Genomic DNA, 24,758 nt, shown 5'->3' on the forward strand with positions numbered 1-24,758 from the left:
TCTCCACGTGAATGGCTGATGAGTTTTGTAGATTATTATAAAGAAATAATCGATGATCATAGAGCACTCGATCCAGAATTAAGAGTTTAAGACTACAACCGAATAAAATTCATTGTGAAATAATGCTTAAAATAATTTAAGAAACTCTTATTAACAATTTTTGGAATTTATGGAGACCAAATGATTTGATAGTCGCAAGTAGAAAGATGGTTCGTGATACACTTCAACAACAATTACTTATGTTACATAAGGAAATGTTTTCAAATCTACCTCTACCATTGTTATCGACCAGTAGATACGCGACAGAATATCGACGTCGATAATAGATATACCAGGATCATCAGAAAAACAAAATCTTGTATTAAATGATATTGTTTTAGTTCTTGTCAGTGTTGTTCAGAGCGCGTTAACTATGGACAAAACTCCGTGGATGCTAGGGTACGCAATGACAATTCATTCATCACAAGGATTAACCATCTCTGATACAAATGTTTGGATTGTTGATAAATTTAGTTTAGTTCAGTGTCACGAGTCAGAAAAATATCATAGACTTTTTGTCATAGACTTTTCAGAAACTACTGGTAATACCGATGTTACTGACAATGAAATAGTTCGTTTGTTTGTTGTGAGGTTTAACGCCATTTTTCAGCACAAGATTGGCTATACATGGCAGCCAGTATTATTGGTGGAGGAAGAACCAGGGAAACCCCCAGAAAGATCCACCGACCCACGAGAAGCTACTGGCAAGCTTTCTCACATACCCACATAGGCCGAACCCGAGACTCGAACCCACGCAGACAGAGTTGAGATGGCAGTGATCCGTAACAGTGAGCGCTTTAGACCACTCGGCCACTGAGGGCCCCGACGATGATATAGTAAGAAAAAAAATTAGTTATAAAAAGTGACAAAAAAATAGAACAAATAAAAATAAGCGCGACTTTGATCTCGATGCTGAATTTATCATGACATTGAAACACCAGCGAAATAATCATTGTGCTAGCTGTAACACAGTAATGTTTTGGCAGTATTCAGATAATAATCCAAGACAATTTACTGTAGACAAAATTAATAGTAAGTTTGGTCATACACGCAAAAATATCATGCTGACCTGTCTTGAATGTAATCAACGTCGATGTGCTAGTTTACAAAAGTGATCACAGTGGTAATTATGTATCTTAGGAAATACTTGTAATTGTTCACGTACAAATCCACGTTGAGGAGCAGTTGAATCTAATTTGTAGATTGCAGGTCTACCCGTGGATCTTACAACGCTGGAAATTTTATGTGTTGCAATACTCCAAATCGGATCAGTTGCTATTTTTTTTTTCCAGATCACCGAGTTAATATAAATATCTTACAGTAACATTATTTAATACTGCTTGTTTTGAAAATTCATGTCGTTGTATTGGTGTTTTTTTTTGTAATCACATTTACAGGTTTCATGGCAGTTGTTCAAGTAATTTCATTATTTAATGCATTTATCACACTTGGTAATCTTGCAACACATTCGCTGTACCTCGTATTTATCTAAATTATTTCCTTTGCATATTGATAGCCAAATAATAGCTCAGCAAGTGTTTGAATAAATTGTTCAACAATTGCCTTGGCACAATGAATTGCAATATGTCCTCGTCTGATTCTGACGTTATGTTTTTCATCAGAGATGATACTGCACTAGAAATTCCTTGCCTGGATTAATCTGTAAAGGGTCCTCGTTGATAAGATCGTTCAAAAGCAGAAGAAACTTCAGTTGCTGTTTTAGGTGATAATGGCTCTGCTTCCTTATATCTACTTGCGACATCAACAACAGTCGACACATATTTGTATGTTCATTGACGTCTTCCAATTTAAATAATTTCAATAAACTATCTGCTTGATGAACTTCATTAGGAGTGCTGACATCAAAATGTGCATGCTGAATTTTTTTAGGTGGTGGTAGATAAATTTCGCATAATGTCTGTCGTGTTAACCATTTTGCAGCAACAGCATGTGTAACATTTGCTGCATCAGCGAGTTTACTAATCACTGCTCTACCCCTCCAATATCCTCTTGGGGTATAATAAATCGATTCCATTATTTTAATAATTGGTTGATTAATTACCGGTTCCAAATAATAATTTACCTTTCATTGCAGATCGTACCAACCAATTAGCTAATGATTCTCTGAAAGATTTTTTATATAGAATTTAATGCTTGAATCAACTTCACATCTGCAATATGTCGTTGTTGCAAATTGTTACTTTTATAAGCTACATCAGGAATATGACACACTTGATCAATAGCATTTACTGGACAATCACCAGGTCTTAGTTGATCTCGCTCATCAAGTCGGATGTCAAGTCGGGTTCCAGGACCATAATAATTATATCCTGGAAGATGTTTTCTCCTGGGTATTTAGCCCATGGAGTTCCTGGTAATTTTCCTAATGAAGTAGCAATCTCACCACCAATTGTATTATTAGAAATAAATTTTTATTTAATGGTACCACATTTTACACATTTACCTGAAGTGCAAGCTTTTCATTTTTTGTTATTATTGTTGTTAATACACCTGTGGATGTGGATGCTCTACATCGAACACAATACAGATCCATATCATTTATTATATTTCTATAACATGGATGTCATTGATTTCTCGGCGATGTGAAAACAAGAGCAAGTAAAACATATTTCAGCATTACCAAATTCCATCAGAATGATAATAAGATGGCTCAAATGGAATAAGTTATATTCAGTGGCTCCATCAGTTGATGATCAGGGATGTTACTATGTACTTAAAGATTTTAATGAAAATGCAAAGGTATTAAATGAAGATGGCAATATTATTAATCTTATTACAGATATTAATGAAGCACCGTCTGTAGGTGAATTAGATGGATTGATGAACAATTTAGTTGTATATGATGATGTTATGCTTGACAAACAAACAAATCCAGCAAGAATATTTTCAAATGGAAGGCATAAAAATACAGATGTGATTTATGTTACTCAGCGATATACACAAATACCTAAAGTGATCAGAGATAACTGTAATATTTTAGTTGTGTTTGGTCAAGTTGATACACATACTCTGCGATATATTCATCAGACCTGGTGTAGTGGGGATATGGACATGACTAAGTTCAAAAACTTCTTTTCAAAAGCACAATCTGCTCTGCACGGATTTATAACAATAATTTTACATGATCCCAGAACAAGATATTGAATAGGATATGATAAAATATTTTGCTGATATAATAATGATTTACTGACAGCAGCAGAGAGGGTGCGACCTCAGTAAAACGTCCAGTGGGTAAACAAAACAACAAAAAATAAAGTAACAAAATAAACCCAATTAGAGAAACTCTCGGTAAGTTAGAGGCTTCAGTTAAGCATTATTACGCTTATATTTTTCATTTTCATAGGAAGCATTATTTTTAAAAAATGATGTTTCAGCAAAAGGTCTGTTCACCCTCTCGGTTGCTTACAATATCATAGTCATTGTTCATGCATTACTTTATTCATACATGTACAATGTGCAACCAACCAGGAACAGCATCAACTCATATGCTGGCAAATGGATCAGAATCATTGCTTTCCCTACTTACAATCAAAAGAACAAAAGCTGTATGAATCCTATCTACCAGTACATAATATCATGTGACAGCAAGTCTAGGTGTCCACTGCCATAGCTGTGTATGTGCTACATATGGGTAGAGACAGTACAACCAACCGAACAGCTCTAATTTGCCTGCGTGTTACATAATAGCAGATTTAGTCTGGACTTCAAAGCTGTGTATGTGGTGCATGCATGTAAAGACAGTCAGTATAAATCAGAGATATCCATTATGATTTGAATAGAAAATGGTAACCAGCTACAAGGTAACTTCGAAGGGGCCAAAGATCACTCACCTAGTTTCTTTTGGCCCAAAACCCCATGCTTTCTTCATCAGGGTTCATCAAGCTTTTTTTGTAATTTTTTTTAAAAAGCATCTTTTTTTCTTTGTCCATTATTTTAAAGATGATGGACATGATTTGATGAATTTGAAAAGTTTCAATATCAGTCATTTGTCTTTATGGTGTCTTTATAATTTGGTGAAATAGTATAGCAGTTGTTGTTGAAGTACTTACACATGTTATGCATCAGACAACCAAACAAGTCTTCAAGGTAAGTTTTTTTTATTCATGAATAATTTATGGACATGTTTCTTTGCTGCTTGGTCTGAAACTGCTATTTACTAAGTTATTTTCTTAGCACAAGGAAGTTAAATAATTACCAGTGCCATAAGATTATATCAATAATACTATATATCTATTACAACAGTAACAATGGACTATTTTGGTTGAATATTTACTTTTGGCTACCTGCACTTTGACAATCTTATCATGGAAGTAGTCTCTACTTTATGCAGGTTAAATTTATAAAATCATGTTTAATAGACACGTGTGCAGTTTAAAAATAAATCTTTTTGTTTTGAAAACAGTGAGCCAACTAAAAGCTGAACAGTGTTGTTGTTAAACTTTGAGGACTTGGTTAAACTTGATCAAAAGTCTTTTGACCAAGATATTTCCTGCCAATTTTTTAATCAAAGTGCTAAGCATCATTATTTGAGAAATTTTACGTTTATCTTTCGGAAACATTTAGTAATGGCAACTGTACTGTACAAATCTAAACTCCTGATACAAAATTACTTTCTACCAAATATGGTCTGAAGTGGCTAATGTTTTGAATCATCAATAAAATGTGTTTCTTTGTTATTTTAAAGGAATCAAATTTGAAATGGCCATCATATTTTAATCATCATTAAGTGTTTGCTATTTTTTGAAAATATGGCAAAATTTGATGATGAAGCAGTATTATGGTTACATTTATAACTTGCTGTAACATGGTTACAATTATAACTTGCTGTACCATGGTTACATTTATAACTTGCTGTACCATGGTTACATTTATAACTTGCTGTAACATGGTTACAATTATAACTTGCTGTACCATGGTTACATTTATAACTTGCTGTACCATGATTACATTTATAACTTGCTGTAACATGGTTACATTTATAACTTGCTGTAACATGATTACATTTATAACTTGCTGTACCATGATTACATTTATAACTTGCTGTACCATGATTACATTTATAACTTGCTGTAACATGGTTACATTTATAACTTGTTGTACCATGATTACATTTATAACTTGCTGTAACATGATTACATTTATAACTTGCTGTACCATGATTACATTTATAACTTGCTGTAACATGATTACATTTATAACTTGCTGTACCATGATTACATTTACAACTTGCTGTAACATGGTTACATTTATAACTTGCTGTAACATGGTTACAACTGCTAGTTTACTTTTCAAGAAGTCATTCAATGGCTTCAAGTCTTGTGTAAGTGGTTTAAAAAAGTCTGATGGTAAATGGGTATTAAATTATTTACATTTGAAAGGCCTCTATCAAGGATATTCCCTGTCACACTAATTAAGCTGATAAAGGTAGATTGTGTTCGACAAGAAAACTCACCAATAATGCTTCAGCATTGTTAGCTTGCAGGTCTTCCATTGATGGCTTAAAATATTCCAGAGTTGAAATCTGCGAATTCTTAATTTTCCCAACTCCTACGTTTTTTTTTGCAACCGATGTGCTTCCTCACATCATCTCTGCTACCATGCCCAATACTAAAATTTGTGGCACACTGTTTGCAAAAAGCATGATGTATATCAATGTTTAATGGCAGAATGCACAGCCAATTTTCGATATATTCCAAATTAAACTTCACTTTTTGAGCAATACATTTCTTTTTCCTTGGTGGTGAAGACATTTTCAAGATCTTACAGGTAATGCTGAACGGTAACTCAAATCAGTGTTGGTGACGCATGCGCGTAGCAAAATTCCGGTTAGGCCCCAGTTTCTCTCAAAAGCATTTGTAAAACTACTCTTATACATATAGATTAAAATAGGCTAAAATGCTAGCTACCGGGCCAACTGTACTAATTGGCTGTAGTTCTACTAATATCAGGACCAGCAGTACCGGACTGTTTCGGCAACTGCCAATATCACAACTACTGTTTAACAGGAATTTTTGGCTTGCGGCATGAATCCATGAATCGCTGAAAAAGTCGTGAAATTCACGCCAAAATTCGTGAGGGTTGGCAACTATGCAAGTCGTTCTCTGCACTTTGTGCAATGATTAGTATAGTAGTTTTCACATGTTTCTTTCGATATTCACAAAATCTGTAGTAAAAGTTATATGCACGCTGAAAGCATATGTTGATTGGTAATTATTCTTGCTGTAGTCGTTCAAACAAATAGGCATGCAAGCGTTAATTATTGGAAATTTGCAATGGATAAATTTACATGGAAACGCATGAGAACATTTTAGCAGTACAAAATTTGTACAGATGTGTGACAAAATTACTCAATAGTTTATATATGTATGCAATTTTTGCAATGGAATTACATATATTATGGATTTATTTCAAGCCCTGACGGTACAATAGCAGACGGCAAGTAAACGGTGTTGATACTCTGTTCATGCTGTATATTTGACGTTGAATTCAGACTCAATGATCTGGGAAAAAAATACTGAATATTGTAAATGTGTGCAGTTTTTCAATGGAATTACATGCATTATAGATGAGCTGAATGCCAAGATGCCAAGATGGCACGATAGTAAAACGCAGACATTTAGCATGATATCCCACCCAGTCACATTATCCTGACATCAGGCCGACCAGTCCTAACACTAACCTCTTAATGCCGAGTGCCAAGCTAGGTAGCTGTTAGTACCAGATCATATCAGATCGAATTGGGCCCTCTGTGATGACAGATCTCGGAGATAAAAGCTAGAGACTGTTGAACAGCTTGATAATGCATGTGTTTTGCATGAAAAATATGGTTAATTTGAATTGTCTGTGGTACTCCTGTAAAGTCGGGCTGCCTCTGAATCTAATGGGACCCACAGACAAGCCCAAATCTGAATTTTATCATAAAGATTGTATTTTCATTGTGTTTTCTATTATTATGGTTTTCTATTATTATGTATGCTTTTAATTTAAAGGTCATTTCAGGATAATGCATAGTATTAAATCAGCTTTAGATCTTTAATATAAGCTCTTATTTCGAGTTTGGTAAGAATAAGATCAAAAATAATGACTCCAGAGTGGTAACAAGCACCTGTTGACAGATGGATGACATACAATGGATGCAGAAGCATACCATAAATTCATTTGGTTTTATAGTCAAGTGAGCTAATATTAAACCAGACATTACAGCAAAAGGCCTTATGGTCCAGAGAGCAAATATTTAACCATACATTATAGCAAAAGGCCTTATGGTCCAGTGAGGGCTGTTTCATTTAATCATGCATGATACCCAGGGAAGACAGGTTTTAAAAAATATATGCCAGATTATTTTGATTTCACAGAGTTCAAACTAAAATGATAAGAAAACTTTAAATTGCATCTGTGGGTGATTACCCCACTTTAAAAGTGTCTTCCCTGGGTTACATGTATGTTTTAATGGAACAGCTCTGAGCTAACATTAAACCATATAATATAGCAAAAGACCTTATGGAGCAGTGAGCTAATATGAAATCAAACATTATAGCAAAAAGCCTTATGGTCCAGTGAGCTAATATTAAACCATACATTATAGCAAAAAGCCTTAGGGTCCAGTGAGCTAAAAATTAAACCATATATTATAGCAAAAGACCATATGCTCCAGTGAGCTAATATTAAACCATACATTATAGCAAAAGATAATGTGAAAGGCAAGAACATTGTTACATGATGCAAGAAATTCCTTAAAAATTCCTTAAAACATTTCTACAGCTGTTAAGTTTTTCAGAATTGAGACATGAGTGATATGTAAAGTTGATCACTGAAACACTATTTTACATTAGGCATTAAAAAGAATGTCCCTAATTAACAAATCATATATAACATGAAACAAGTATCATCGCAGATTTACTTTAATAGTACGAAAAAAGAAAATTATCTACAAAGGTTGTCTATGGTTCAATATTAAAAATGTAGATGAATCTACGTTTACTATTTCTTTCCCCCTGTATTGACAAAAAAAAGTATTTTCAGCACAAAACTTGTCACATGGTGCCGATTAAAAGTTAAGGGCCTTACAAACCTGGTGCCACCAAAACTGAAAAATTGCATAAATTAAACTGGCAAAATTTTTCCATAATTATCCCAAAATATAAAACTGGAAATTTTCTCCATGTATGGTATTCACTGTACACATAAAGAAGATAAGATGCCACAATGCAAAGTTCGGGTTAAAATTTACAGGATTCCTCTGGTCAAGACTTGTAAGAACAGCTGACAAATTGAGATTTCTGTATAGTTAATACAAACAAACTGGTGAGAGAGAGAAGCAAGATTGTTTCATATTCATGATTATGTCATTTATAAACTTAAGTTTTAAAATAATCATGTCAGAAGATCAAAATAACTTCTGAACATTTCACATTCAGCCTGATGATCTAAGAAAGACTCATCTCTACTTAATTCTAGTTAAAGTACAAACCATGACAATCTCTACACTTTTGTTTCCTCCTTTTCAATTAGCAAGCAAACCAAATTCACAATTACAAGTGATACTAAGATAATTAATTGGTAATACAAATCAAAATCATGATATTTAATTTTTGTTCATAAAACAAAAAAGTCAACATGCAGCCAATGAAATAAGGCAACAGAACCAAACTACAATGCCATGGCAACAAAGGTGCCAATATCAATCAAGGTTGTTGACTGTTAAGCATTCATATATTAATATTTGTCTATCCAATGATAAAATGGAAAACAAAATCTGAATTATCATCTCTTTACTTTATCACATTTGACACTGAATAATTTAGATTCTATTTGTTGACAATCTTAACAGTGAGCCCCTTTCATGATAGACAATGGTTATCAGTACCTAACCATCAACCATTTCTAGCAAAAGTATTTATTCTGTCCTTTTGGTCCAAAACAACTGCAGAGTTATCCTAATTAGTTAAATAATTACATCTATTCTAAACAAGTTTTATTTTGATTATTCAGTGTCTGGCAATATGGTTTTTAGCAAATCATTTTAGAGTAGGTAAACAACTTATCTCTTGGGGGAAAAAATGACACATTACATAATAATTTTCAAGAGTAAATTTCTATAAATACTGAATTATGCATGGCTTTGAAATATTTTACTCTGGGATTAAAGGTCATTCACTGTAGGACATTAACCCTATTTTAATGCTTCCATCCACACACCCATGACATTACAGCTATTTAAGATAATATTATGATTTGTCAGAAAATTTATTATTGGCTATTTTCTTTTTAAAATGTCTAGAGATGTCATATTTGTATAAGTATCCTTTCAATTGGATCCTACAGGAGAATATAAATCCAAACTCATCAAGGAATGCAAGTCTTTCACTTCATTTGCTGACCATTATCTTCGCTTCATATTCTGTGTGACATTCTTAATTCTGTAACCGAAGCTTTTAGTTCCATATTTTTCAACCTGAAATTCCACACTTCTACACTGACTTTCCTCAAATCAAGTGGAAACATTACAGTACTGTATATTTATGTCTGAAGAATCCTCATTTTGTTGTTACTGGCTGTCCAGCAGAGCTTTGTACTCTTTAAACATCTGCAAAATATTAAAAAAAAATATGATTAGTTTTTTTATACACAACTTCTAGGTTAGGGCTGTTCCATTAGAAGTGGCATCAGCAACCTTTTAGAACAGCTATGAGAGGTCTGTCAACTGAAGAATGCGTTGCGCCAAGCCCTATTCATCCCTTTAATTTTGTAATTTCTTTTAGTACATATAACACGAAACTACAACTCATACCGTATGCCTTTTCAAAGAGTCTGACATGCCACCATCTGCATACATACCATAGGTTACAGACATCTGCAGTACAACAAACAGAGACAGCATTTTTATTGTGCAGTAGTCACACAGATGCAATTTAGAATTTGTAACATGTTACTCTTGGAATAATCAGAGTATCCTGGCATAAATGTTTAAAAAATTATCAAAATTAAAAAAAAAACTTTCCTGGGTACCATTTATGTTTAAATGGAACAGCACTGGGTACCATTTATGTTTAAATGGAACAACCCTGGGTAACATCTATGTTTAAATGAAACAGCCCTGGGTACCATTTATATTTAAATGGAACAGCCCTGGGTACCATTTGTGTTTAAATGGAACAGCCCTGGGTACAATATATGTTTAAATGGAACAGCCCTGGGTACTATTTATGTTTAAATGGAACAGCCCTTGGTACTATTTATGTTTAAATGGAACAGCCCTGGGTACCATATATGTTTAAATGCAACAACCCTTAACATTCTTGCAATGCAGACTTAGAGCAAGAAATACACATGTATCTGAATATGGCTACCATACATACTTGCTTATTAAGTTGAGTAAACTGCAAATAACAAAGATCCTGATCAAATGTAGCATAATGTGCCTACAGATCAGGGTTTATATAGTTGTTTGTTTCACTGATTACTCCTAATAAACAGTTGGATCATCCTATAAGTGAGTATATATGGTAATACTAACATTTTTCTGTGATAATTTCATTATTGTGGCAATGTTGTGTAATAAAGAAGACATACATTAATCAAACAGGTTACCATTATTATTATCTATTTACGAAGTAAAAATAAAGGTGCTAAGATCAGTGCTAATGCTAAAACAGCATTTGAGAGTATTGTGACTATCTACATTTAGTCAACCCCTATATAGATGTAAGTAACTTTTGCTAATATAAGTGGCACAAAAGCGTAATCTGAACATAAAAAGTGTAAAATCTATACATTACTAATACAAATATTAGTATCCCTATTTTGTTGAGGAAAACACATCATAGTTAATATTTTACATGACATAATTACAGTACACTGTATGAAAAATGTACATACTGTAGCAGATCAAAATGCTTGGCAAAAATTGGCAAAATCCATGTGGATTAGAACCAGTTTACAAACACAAAACATGCTGAAAAATTATTTAAACACTCACTCTAACTTGTTAATATGTCTAAAATTTGCCAAATGACTGTGAAGTCCACAAATTCTGCAAAGAGTTCAATCTACGTACTGTATTGCATAATTCTCAAATTCTTATTGACGACATTGTAAAGCAGTGTTAATTTGTCCTTTTTTCTCATCACAAGTTTTAAAGTTTAAAAATACCCATTGCTCAAAGAATTTTTATCCTAAGTCAAATCATAAAACCCCATTTTTCCTTATATCTAGCAGATTTCTTTAAAAGTAGACTGGTCCACTAACTTGTGTGTGTGTGATTTGGATTTTTAACGTAGCTTTAACAATTTTTCAGTCATATCACTATGATGTCTGCAGCGTGACAGTTTATAGTGATGTCTAGCACTGGGGCATCATGCCGCTGACATGTAGCATGATGTCCACCCAGTCACATTATCCTGACACCAGGCCGACCAGTCCTACCACTAACCTCTTAATGCTGAGCGCCAAGCGAGGCAGCTGTTAGTATCATTTTTGCAAATCTTTGGTATGACTCAGCCAGAGATTGAACTCACGACCTCCTGCATCTGAGGCAGACACTCTAACCACTAGGCATCTGTATAATGCATCTGTGAGGCAAAATTTCAAATCAAAGAAACTCATCTGTTTTCTTGGAAATGGGTTGTATTCATTTGGCATAAATATAAAATTAGAAAAGTATGGTATATCTATGACAGACAGACTAGCTCATATGCTATTCTAATGCAACTGTCTTTCATTTTAGAATAATATCAAATTTGCATCATTGTTGTCCATCAATTTAGGATTATTTGTAATTTAATTCACAATACTATGTCTCTTAAATTTTCACTTTGTAACTCGGAGAAGAAAAATAGTTTCTAGTTTTTACCAAACTTGTTGCTTTCGCTTCTTTCTGTTACATATTTTAAGACCTCAATTTGTAACAACAATCTTTGTGAAGTTGTACAGTAGCAACAGCTGACATTTTTGTAGTGTCATTTTTCTTAGGTTGGTCCCATACATATTGTTGGAGACAAAATGAATTCTGAATTTTTTATTAGGTGAACGAGAATTAAAGAAAAGTGCTGATTATAAATGTGAACCTCATCAAGACTCAAATACTGTTTTAGTAGCACTAAACTTGGCATCTATGTCATAAATAGAAATGGATAACTTATCTAAATGTTTGTCTAATTCATTACTCAAACATTACCATATAAAGCTATTCCACAAAATAGATGGTATTTGCTGATCTTGAGCATTCAATAGTTAATCAAGATCATGAAACAATAAAAAAAATGTAAAAGAATTTGTTAAATTTTTCAAAACATTACCATATATATTTGCTTACACGATAACTCCTACTGCATAATGAAAAGACCCTGAACTGCCATCGCATAATGCCTCAGCAGATCTGGGTCAGTGCAGTTTGTTAGGAGTAATCAGTAGAACAAACAACTTAGACCCTGAACTGCCGTCGCATAATGCCTCAGCAGATCTGGGTCAGTGCAGTTTGTTAGGAGTAATCAGTATAACAAACGACTTAGACCCTGAACTGCCATCACAAAATGCCTCAGCAGATCTGGGTCAGTGCAGTTTGTTGGGAGTAATCAGTAGAACAAACGACTTAGACCCTGATCTGAAGGTGCATTATGCCTCAGCAAATCTGGGTCAGTGCAGTTTGTTAGGAGTAATCAGTAGAACAAATGACTTAGACCCTGATCTAAAGGTGCATTATGCCTCAGCAGATCTGGGTTAGTGCAGTTTGTTAGGAGTAATCAGTAGAACAACGACTTAGACCCTGATCTGACGGTGCATTATGTCTCAGCAGATCTGGGTCAGTGCAGTTTGTTAGGAGTAATCAGTAGAACAAACGACTTAGACCCTGATCTGAAGGCACATTACACTACACAGATCAGGATCTTTGCTGTTTGCAGTTTGACTTGAGTTATAAGAGAGCATATACAGTAAGTAATAGCATCAGCTTCAATTAAAGTGCTAACATGAAATCATGTACTGCCTATACTCAATGGTATGTCAAAATTTCTTTTACTGAAATTTTGTTTCATGCTGAGGATGGGGTTCAGTATGCAAAACTTGCCAAAAAAATCATATAAACCCACAGGAATAATAATCTGAAAATGCAGCTGGTCCCATCCATAACCAACTAGTCCAACATATCATGATACAGGACAAAATGCAGTCAATGACAATGGTAGACACAGGTAGACATTAAAATCATCCCTAAGTAAGGCTACCTTTGTCATGAAAAATGAAAAAAAAATGAATGGAATACAAAATAAAATATTTAGATGTATCAAATTGATTTAATTTTATTCATTCTGCATAATAAGGCTGCAGTTTACTGACAAGGGCAATGATGTCCAGTTGATCCAGATATACGCATACCTCATCCAGAGGCTTGGCATCAGAATCTGATGCTGCCACTGATAACCAGTCTGAATCATGGAATGGGAATGTGGGTCACCATCCCTTGACCGATCATCACTGCAAGCACAAAAACTTAGTCTCAGCCTCCAAAAGATGAGGATATGGCACCCAAAGTACAGCTGTCCATGAAATTATGCCTGCAGAAAAATGATTTCCAGCAGTGGATTGCTGGAACTGGATAAAATGTTTCCATGCGGTCAAAATAGAACTAACAGTTAACAGTGTTATTATGGTTTGGAATGCATCTTATTGCAATGCCTTCATTCGCTTGAGAGATGACTGTGTAACACACAACAATACTGGCTGGTATAGACAGAATCAGATCTATTAAACTCTGAAGCATCCAAATGCCTCCACATGTTGGCATCAGCAATCCCATAGACAAATAGGAGCTTTAAATATGGTTCCCACGCTTTTCTAAATATAAATTTCCAGGTTTTTTCCACGGTTTTTTCAGGATGAAATTAAGTTTTTCAAGGTTAACATATGACCATTACTGAATGAAATTAAAGAACATTTTGATTATAAAACATGCATTTTCCGAATCTGAATATGTTTCTCTTTCAAGACTCTTCAAAACATATATGTCAGAAAAGAGGATCATGTACAAAACCAAAAATTAGTCACTCGAAACAAATCTGACCATAGTTCTATAAATTGGCATTTAAAGCCATTTCAATGTACAGAATACAAATTCTAACTTTACTTTGCTGACATGCATGATGTTGTTACACGGAAACAACACAATGAGCATAAATTATTTTGTTTCCTTTCAAACCTTTAATTCTAAAGAATTCTAGAGCAATATATTTGCACGTTATCCAAAGTAAACATTTCCTATCACCGCATGGGAAAAAAAATACAAAGCATTAGAATCTTATCTTGTAACGAAGAAACTTTAGCCCTGAATTTCTGTGTCAATAAAATCTCAAACAAGATTTTTCAAGCAACCTAAACTCCTTAAGACGATTTTGTTAAAAATTCCATCTTTTAAAGACATTTACAAAAGGGTTTATTTAAATTTCAACAAGACCATCAAAATTATATTTTGTTGAAAAAAGGCCTGAATTTTCTGTTAAATCAACTTGTCTTCTTGTAGTTCAATAAACGAGTCCCCAAACCTGTATTGATACATGGGCTCTTATCATTTCTTAATATATAATAAAAGGGACAACAATTTCCCATTTCGCCTGCATTCCATTTAAGATCTGAAATCAATGCTTCAAACTACATGTCACTGTGTAATAATGCTTCAAGCTACATGTCACTGTGTAATAATGCTTCAAGCTATATGTCATTGTGTAATAATGCTTCAAGCTACATGTCACTGTGTAATAATGCTTCAAGCTACATGTCACTGTGTAATAATGCTTCAAGCTACATGTCACTGTGTAATAATGCTTCAAGCTACATGTCACTGTGTAACAATGCTTTAAGCTACATGTCACTGTGTAATAATGCTTCAAGCTACATGTCACTGTGTAAATAGTTTTGCACCAAAGATTAGCTCAGAGATTCAGAATTTTTATAATCTGGGTTTCCTCCAAATATTCTAACCCCTTTTTTCACATTTGGACATGTAGGATGGAGTGTGGGTTCAAAGCAATTACATATAAAAAATTTGGAATCTGCCGCCACTGTAAGATAGCTTACCAGTGGGCCTAGCAAATTTAAACTATCATAGTTACTATGTTATATCGACTTATACCTGCATGAAATCGATAGGAAATAGGAAAATTATTTACTTTCTCAGAAATGGCAAGTATTGTAATCGTTATGTCTTTAACCCACTGACAAACTAGACGAAACTCAGCATAGACAAAACCTGACCCGGTACTCGTCATTTGCATCAATAGTCACATGACTTCACAAATCTCAAACAACGACATCAAAGTACATTGGTCATGTGATATCAACAACAAACTCCTTTTTAATGTTGTTGTATAAAATTTCAATTATATTAAACGTAAGTCTGATACCTTTTGTAAAAGCCAGAAAGAACATATAATTCTTGAGAACAACTACAAGAAACTTGGCCAATCTGATTCATCAAGCAGAGTAGTCTGGTTCCCTGCTTCGTATGCTCCCAGCATGACAGAGCACATGTCAACATGGTAGTCACGTGATACAACAAAACTCCAGAAGTTGGTCTCGGAATAAATATAGAGAATTTTGTGCTCTTTCACTTTTTTGTTTTTGTTACAACCATCATACGACTTTCATTTAATATTTTTTCTATAGTATTTGAAAATGACAGTTGTGAGATTTTGTGTACTCGTGCGACTAACTAGTACCAGCTCAAATTTCATCAATGCATTAATTTTATTGTTTTTCAGCAGATTAAAGATATAACAATTTTAAAACTTGCAATTTCTGAGAAAAATAAATATTTTCATATCGACTTCATGCATGTATAAATCGACTTAACAACGTTTAAGTCTGCTAGCCCATCCGCTAAGCAGCTATGCTTTAACACCACCATGTTGGCCTCTTGTGATGCTAGACTGGTTTTCGTACCTTTGATATAAAAAAAATATATCGAGCTGTCTGTGAAACAAAAAGTCTACTACATGAATCTAATCCACTGAGCGTTTGGATTGTCTCAACAAACATATTTATGGCAAGCATCAAATGATCCATACTGTAACCGCCTAATATTCTGGTTAGAACACGATAAATTTAACTCACGATCAGTTCAGTTACGACTCAATTATGTAATTTTTTGGGCGTCAAGTTGTGGAGGAAAATTCTCCGGTTTTTCCCGAATTTCATTAATATTTGCAAATATCAATGACTTTTCACGGTCGGGAAAAAATGTAATCATTTCTCCCGACTTTTTCTTGATTTCTCGGCAGCGTGGAAACCCTGTTTAAAGAGGACATGCAAGTGTCTGTCATACACGTGGAGATGGACTAAATGCGAGTTATATCCCTTCTCATTTCACCCAGAAAACTATGGATTACTATGCTCTAGATTAGCAAGTGGTCATCAGAAACAATTAAGTTTTTTTTTCTCCAAGTGGTTTCTGTTATTTCTTTATATGATAAAATATACACTTTATAACTTAAATTTACTTGATACAGCTAAGATCCAACTAGTTAGATTGACTGGCTGATGTTTTTTTGTGCATCTGCAATAAAATTAATTGGCACTGTACTGGTGGTAAATTAGCATGATGTAGGGGTAATGTTGGAAACTCTGAATGTCTGCAGTACAAACAAAATACTGTAAAGTCAAATATTTTTATGTCTTCATGGTACAATTCCAATCCAGAAATGTATTTATTATTTGCAGTCTTACATTTTGTTGTTGTTGTTGTGGGGTTTAATGCCATTTTTCAGCACACGATAGGCTATACATGGTGGCCAGTATTAATGGTAAAGGAAGAACCCGGGAAAGAACCACCGACCCACAAGAAGCTACTGGCAAGCTTTCTCACATACCCACACTGGCTGAATCCGAGACTCGAACTGGCACAGACAGAGGTGAGATGGCAGTGATCCATAACGGAGAGTGCTTTAGACCACTCAGGGCCCCGTGTTATGTTTTGTCAATACGGTGTCCATTAAACTACACCTGTATCTACATTTTTTTTTACTTTCATAATCATAAAATATTTAATTTAATATTACTCACTGCATAAATGTGGTGTTTACTAAAAAGTATATTGCTTTGATTTTTGTGTATGTTCAAACAACCCATATTGGTATCATATTTTATGTTTGCTGGGTAACTGGTGTGTTTGATGCAATCCAAGTTATGATCTAATTTTAGTTATCATTTTTCATAAGCCAGACCTAATTCCCAAATTATCTGACAATTGTTCATCTGTGGCAATCATTTTAACAAGATTTCACAAACTGTATGAGCTGTTGGTCAGAAATTCAGAGTTACCATACCCTGGGATATTATGAACAGATCATTCGGAACTATCATTTTTATGAATCGATTTAAAACGTCAAGCATTATGGATTTCTAATGATTATGTTATCTGAATAGGGACAAAATGTAAATTATCAATTTTCTGGGACATATCACACTAAATAATGTATTTAACTTGCACTGGTTTCTGTATGTATTTTTCCTATCAATCTATCTATCCTTCCTGTTTGGCTTGTTTATTTCCAAAGTACAACTCCAATACAATGATGACCTAGTCACCCCTTAGACTTGATATTGCAAGTTACAGGAGTGTCAAACAAAAATAAACCTTTCCTGCAGTCCTTAAAATAGGATGGCTGGGGTGGAGTAAATGTGACTTGTAACTAAACAGGCTTATAACCATGTATATATAGTGGTAAGTTTGTGCTTGGGTTTCAGTGATTAGAATTAATATTTACCTGGTTATAACTTGTATCAAACTTTTCACAACACAGACCCGAATCTGTCCTGATGTTAAAATGCCAGCTTCTTGCTCCAATAATTATTGGTTATTGCATTTGTAATGTCCCATATCTTGGACAAGTTATTTTGGCATATGGCTAATGAGTCCACCTGAGATATCGAATGGTACACAATCATAAATTTGTTTATTATATACTCTAATGCATAATTAGCATTAGTTACTAAATCACTGCAAGGAAAACAAATGCTAATATTCAAATAAATATGCTCTTTTTATTCTTTACTCAATTTGCTTAATTCATGATGCACATAAATAATTTGTATCAGCTGGATGACATCATAATGTAATAAGTTGGAAGATACCATAACGTCATGACAACTGTCCATATTGACAACAAAAACCATATGATGACAGACTACTTGGGTAAATATTGTTGACAGAACGTCTATGCAAAGTCTAAAAAGAAAAAATCAGAGTACAATGTATACAAACTTATAAGATGAGTCCAACTGCAAATTGCACAGACCCAGATAATGTGCTGACTGGTCTGGGTTTGTGCAGTTTGTTAGGAGCAATCAGTAGAACATACAACACAGACCCTAATCTACAGACACATTATGATAGAGTAGACCAGGATCTCTGTTGTTTTGACTTAGTGAGTATATATGGTACATAATAACAAGTGGAATCAACTGGTTATATACTGATCTATACCTGTATAATAAAAACTCCATGCTATATGCATATAAGTGTACAAAAGTAAATAAGGTAGAAATTTACCTGAATTACCCAGGGGCGATTACTCAAGCAATCATCCAAGATTTCCTCAACATCTGTTTTACCTGTTGCTTCCTTTACACTCTTTACCTGTCAAATTAAAGATATGGACAGAATCAAATCACATAAAAAGAAATTTTTCATGACATTCACTTCCTCATATGTTAATGTATAAAAGATCTTATTCTCTCAAAGACACTGTAAGCATGTAATTCGTCTTTCCCTATCACCAAAGAACTCTTTTTCAACTCATGTTTCTGAATTATCTGATGAACCTAATAGTCTGGGTTCCCACACAAATCTGATTTTTTTCTCCTGATGACTTCTCCATGAAAATTCATGATATTCCATGACCAAGGTTTTTAATGTTTATGATGAAATACTGAAATGTTGTATCATAACACAAGAAATGATGATTATATATATCAACTTGATAGGAAAAATAACCACATAATCAGATTTTTTTTCAAGATGGCCTTGTCCTTCCCTAATCTGATTCACCCACTTTAACAATAGAGACTGACAATCATGTAAAGGGACTTGTCAATCTGTGGTCCTTTTCAATGACTTTTCCAAGTCATAATATTTTTGATGGATTTTTCAAATATTTTCCATGACTCTGAGATCGCCAATGTGGGTATGTGAGAAAGCTTGCCAGTAGCTTTTCGTGTGGCAGTGGTTCTTTCTGGGGTTTTCCCGGGTTCTTCCTCCACCATTAATGCTGGCCGCCATGTATAGCCTATTGTGTGCTGAAAAATAGCGTTAAACCCTACAACAACAATTACTCTGAGATCGCTCTGTAGAGTTCTCCTCCTTGGTTCTTCATGGAAGCCATAAAGTTACCCACATTATAAGTAAGGTCGCTTTATAATGAAGGGTTTGTTTTGGTTTTGGATTTGTGGGGTTTCATGCCATTTTTCAGAACATGAGAGGGATGTTCCAAGAATGCTGTGTCAAAGAAATGTACAAACTATATTATATTTAATTGTACAAAACCATATTACAAATGATTTTCAATGGCTAAGAACTAAAACCAAGCAAACAAGGTATTTATGCTTGAAAACATGTCTCCCATGCATATAGAAGCAAATCTGCAACAACAAACAATAATATGTCTTGGATGTATGGAGTACTGGTGCTGACATCACATAATGCACTAGCAGATCAGAGTCTATGTTGCTTGTTGTACTAACAACTCCTAAGAAACTGCAAAAACTCAGAACTGCAAGCACATTAAGTCATGACAGACCCGGGTCTATGCAGCAGGATCTAACTAATGTGCCAGTATGCACGATACTTCTCATTTAGATGCATGAACATACACAGTTCATCAATATACACAATACTTCTCATTTGGATGCATGAACATGCACAGTTCATCAGTATACACGATACTTCTCATTTGGATGCATGAACATGCACAGTTCATCAGTATACACGATACTTCTCATTTGGATGCATGAACATGCACAGTTCATCAGTATACACGATACTTCTCATCTGGATGCATGAACATACACAGTTCATCAGTATACACGATACTTTTCATTTGGATGCATGAACATACACAGTTCATCAGTATACACGATACTTCTCATTTGGATGCATGAACATACACAGTTCATCAGTGCAGGATCAAAAGAAAAAGACTGGGTGGCCTAGAGGTATTATTGTTAAAAATAAATAGGATATAACCAACAAAATGTGCTGCAATTCAGTGGTTAGTGAGCTGCACTCATGGCTGGAAGGGTGAGGATTCAGATCCTACCATCAGACCAGTCTGGGTCAGTTACCATAGTGTGTCATAGGCCAAGGTAATTTACTCCAACAGCCATGGTATGAAAAAAATGAGTTGTGTTGTTATGCTGTAAAACACCAAACCAAACAAACAAAAGGTTGAAAAAACAAATATCATTCAAGCATGAAAATGAGGTCCCAAAATCCCACTTTTGGTATAGCCAAACCCCTCTCTTCGAGATTCATTTACATCAATTTTCATGAATATGGGTGAAACAAGGACCAAGATAGTATTTAACGATAGCTGTAACAAAAAAGGCTACACAAGTATACAAATTAAGCCACATCTATAAAAAAAAAGTTGTTATTCTCTCTGAGTTTCAACCATTATCAATTCTGATGTGTAGGTGAAACAGGGTCCATGATAATGAGGGTGTAATGAATAAATAGCTGAAAACACATCAGTTACTTAAGAAATGAATATCGGGCCAGTGAGAACCTTCTGGCTGATTTACTCTCCTGTAAATTATTTTTACATGATCATGATTTTTCAGGAGTGTAGGTGAAATAGGGTTGAGAACATTTAGGGCATAATGAATAGTTGAAAACATAAATGTCACTCACATGTGAAAAGTAGATCACAGTGGTCTGTAGAGTTTGGTTATTTTTCTTAAAGTGCATTTCTGATACTAATTTTCATTCAGATCATATATATATATATTACTTAATATTATGGGGCCCCGAGTGGCCGAGTGATCTAAAGCACTCTCTGTTACGGATCACTGCCATCAAACCTCTGTCTGCGTGGGTTCGAGTCTCAGATTCGGCCAATGTGAGTATGTGAGAAAGCTTGCCAGTAGCTTCTCATGGATGGGTGGTTTTTTCCAATGTTTTCCCGGGTTCTTCCTCCACCATTAATACTGGCCGCCATGTATAGCCTATTGTGTGCTGAAAAATGGTGTTAAAACCCACAACAACAACAACAACTTAATGATATAAAGATGAAACAATGCAGTGGAAACCATAACCATTCTGATATTATAAGAAGGGTCAGGTGAATGATAAGGACTTTACAGAGAGACCATTCTTGCTGTGTTGCACTGCAAATAAGCAAACTGAACTCTAGGTACAAATTAAAGCTCTTCAATCAAATCAGCTAAAATTTACCAATTTACTCAAATCTACTAAACTGTATTTGCATGGAATTAACATGTTAATACCAATATAATCCACTGCTCACCACATAGCTACAGATCTATCAATGTCTACCCCATTTGCTTCAAAAAGTACCAGTAGGATAAATAATCTGGACACTGATGAGCCAACACTTCAAGTGACAGCAAATCAAAGACTAAGTTGTGTAGAGTTAGGACATGTCACAGCAGATCTGAGATAAAGATGTTCACAGTTAAGCACATGTGACAGTAGATCTCATTTGGAGTATTAATGTTACTTTCTGATGTGAGACCAAAAAAACGTCATCTCTGAAACTGACTTAAAAGGTCATCATATTAATAAATTCATAAATTGGTAAGCTTTTGCAAATCTAGCTAGATGTATGAGCAAGAGCCTTTGATAGGTGTTGAAAAGAACACAATGGTTCAACAATCAAATAAATACCTGCATTTTTAATTTTTAATGTTATTCCTGCAAAATCGTAATTAAAACATTTGGTCTCAATAACCCGAAACTATTGCTTACATTGCTATCAGTTCCTGCAAAATCATAATTGAAACAGTTGGTCTCAATAACCCAAAACTATTGCTTACATTGCTATCAGTTATGTCATATCATTAATGTCATGTAGGATGATTTAACATTAACCAAGAGCTTATTGCTGTTTTGGGTTTAATGCTCATTTTCAGTGCATGGTAGGCTATATATGGTGGCCAGTAAAACTGATTGAGGTTTTTATGATTGTTTTCATATTTACTTTGCATGTGAATATTTTGAGATATCTTCAACATGAAAAAAAAAATTATCAGTTGCTTAGAATTTAGCATGAGGCCTTTATTATATATAGTGTACAGTTCTTACAAAATACTGTGCTTAGCATCACTTGTATCCTTGCTTCCTTAAATATTGTACATACTCACTTATAAGTTGAGACAAACAACAAAGATCCTGATCTGCTGTAGCATAATGCTCCCACAGATAGGGGTCTATGTTGTTTGTTCTAATGATTTCTCCTAACAAACTGCACAGACCCAGATCTTCCAGCACATTATGTGATGGCAAATCAGGGTCTTTGCAGTTGGACTCATCTTATAAGCAGGCATATACGGTATATTAGATGCAGACTTTGCTTTTTGATTATTTTTTTTTTTAACAAATCTCATTCTTCCAGACCAGATTTTAGCCATTGTTGTTTTCTTTACTTTATTTCACATATGCACTCAAGATTTACCATTTTACAATGATATAAGTGATCCTACAAAGAGGTGTTATCTATATGATAATACAATGTTTATAAAAAATATTTATAAATAAATAAGGCACATACCTAGCATATATTCAGATAACTGACATGTATTTTAGAATTACCATAATTTGGTTTAAAATTCTAATTATAGATTGTATAGATCGTCACTGATCCCTATTATTTTTGTGTTTCCATTCTACTTTTGATTTGGCATGCTGGCAGTTTTTATGTCTTATTCTGATTATAACTGGTAGATCTGTCTTTTGTTTTCTGACAGCCAGTTAACTGGTTAAACTGATGTGGGTAAAGAGGGAAGTTTGACCAAAGGCAATGCCAGTACCCCTTTGTTTTACCACACTAATCTTTTGATGGGCTTTTGTTACACAATATTTGCATGACTACTGTAGCTGAGTAAACGTGTACTTATTTAAAGGTCGTTTACATCAAAAAGCAAACTTTCATGGCCCAACTTTTGTATATCATAAAAAAATATTTTTGAAAATAATTAAAGATGTCCTAAGGTTATAGTGTCCCAAGTTGACTGCATCAAACTACAACTGCCTTATTATTGCAATCATATTCAAAGCATTATTTCTGACAATTTGTTATCATATTATTTTGACATTACTAAACCTTAGTGCAGTGGCACCAATGATCAAATCCAAGAGATTTACTTCATTCAACACAAATTAAAATCTTTAATGTGCTTGCGGTGATGCCATGAAGAAAACCAGGTCAGCTATAAATGCAAGCGACGTACCAAAAATTTATTTACATAATCTTACAACTGGCTCCACATTTTAGTGAGTTAGATATTTAAATTTTCAAGTCAGAAAATACAGGTAACTTTTGACAACTTTTGACAATTGTAATGCAATCTGCATAAAAAGACAATAGTAAACTAAAGCAAAAATGTGAGAAGTGAAAAACATTGCTATAATTTTGTCTCCCAACTTTTACAGGTCATAAAATAAATTAGTTTTGTAAATAATAAAGGGCATCAAAAGACTAATAGTGCCCTAAGAGTTACCATCATTGCAGTAGGTACATGTTATGTCAATATTTTAACGCTCACCTTAAATTGACACTTTTCATACAAGCTGTGGCGGAAGTGGCACATCTGATGGTATCTACCAACATGCAATGCAGGTGTCTTCCCAAGGTTGAATTCCTGAAATGTAATATTAAAAATCATAAAATACATAAACTCAGGCATATTATGGAAAGACTTGCTGAATTTTTAAAAAAAGCAAACCTCCCAATGACAATTCATCTGATGGCAAGTTTATGAATCAGAATGTATTAGAAGCATTTTATTTTGTGCTAGGCCATGAATTACTGGATTTTCTAAGTAAAATAAAAGTTGCAATTCACTGGAGTAATAATTTCACTGTCACACTAATAATAAAAGATGCATGAAATTCGAAGTTATTCTTGGATGCTTTGTGGCTGCGTCATAAAATGGCTGTTTTGCATTAAAGCCAGTTCAAATCCAACAGGGCCTGAATAATTTTTTTCTTAATGTGCTACTTTACTCTGAATTGTAAAGGAGAATCATGTAACTGTTTACATTTTATACGTGAATAATCACAAAACACAGGAGAACATAACAGTTAACTGCAGACAACGTGTGGGATTCAGGAAGAAATTTGTTAGAGATGCTGCAAGAAAGGTCCTCCACTAAAACTTCTATTCAGGGTTAATCATGGGTAGGATAACAGTTGACGGGTAACAACATGTTATAAGGTATATGCATATCTAATTTAAAAGGAGCATTTAATGACTTTGCATCACTTCTTTGGCAATTAATATAAGTTTACTGTGTTTTACCTGTTATGACAGAGCACCTGCCTTAAGAGTCCTCATTTTGCTGGCAAAAAGAGTGGTCTCACAAGACAAGCTTTACATAAAGACACTTACATACAGGCTAACAAAGATTTGAAAATATCGATACAAATTTTAATGTTCTGATAGACATGGTTTATTATATCAATGCTTATCTTC

The 24,758-nt window shown here is 34.2% G+C and overlaps 1 protein-coding gene across 2 annotated transcripts in view; it reads right to left on the minus strand.

Annotated features, from left to right (window-relative positions):
* Window positions 1-2,582: 2,582 nt before the first annotated feature.
* LOC149784833 (uncharacterized) overlaps window positions 2,583-24,758 on the minus strand; it is a 95,237-nt gene continuing 73,061 nt past the window's right edge. For both annotated transcript variants that reach the window (XM_089978392.1, XM_089978391.1), the window contains 3 exons: window positions 23,830-23,925; window positions 18,599-18,685; window positions 2,583-9,646 (listed from right to left, as the gene is read on the minus strand). In XM_089978392.1, coding sequence (XP_089834518.1) covers window positions 9,608-9,646; window positions 18,599-18,685; window positions 23,830-23,925 — 222 coding nt within the window. In that variant the 3' untranslated portion in view covers window positions 2,583-9,607. The remainder of the gene's footprint in view (window positions 9,647-18,598; window positions 18,686-23,829; window positions 23,926-24,758) is intronic.

Source organism: Sinohyriopsis cumingii, chromosome 13 (assembly GCF_028554795.1).
Source record: "Sinohyriopsis cumingii isolate HCF-2022 chromosome 13, ASM2855479v2, whole genome shotgun sequence".
Classification (NCBI taxonomy): Eukaryota; Metazoa; Mollusca; class Bivalvia; order Unionida; family Unionidae; genus Sinohyriopsis; species Sinohyriopsis cumingii.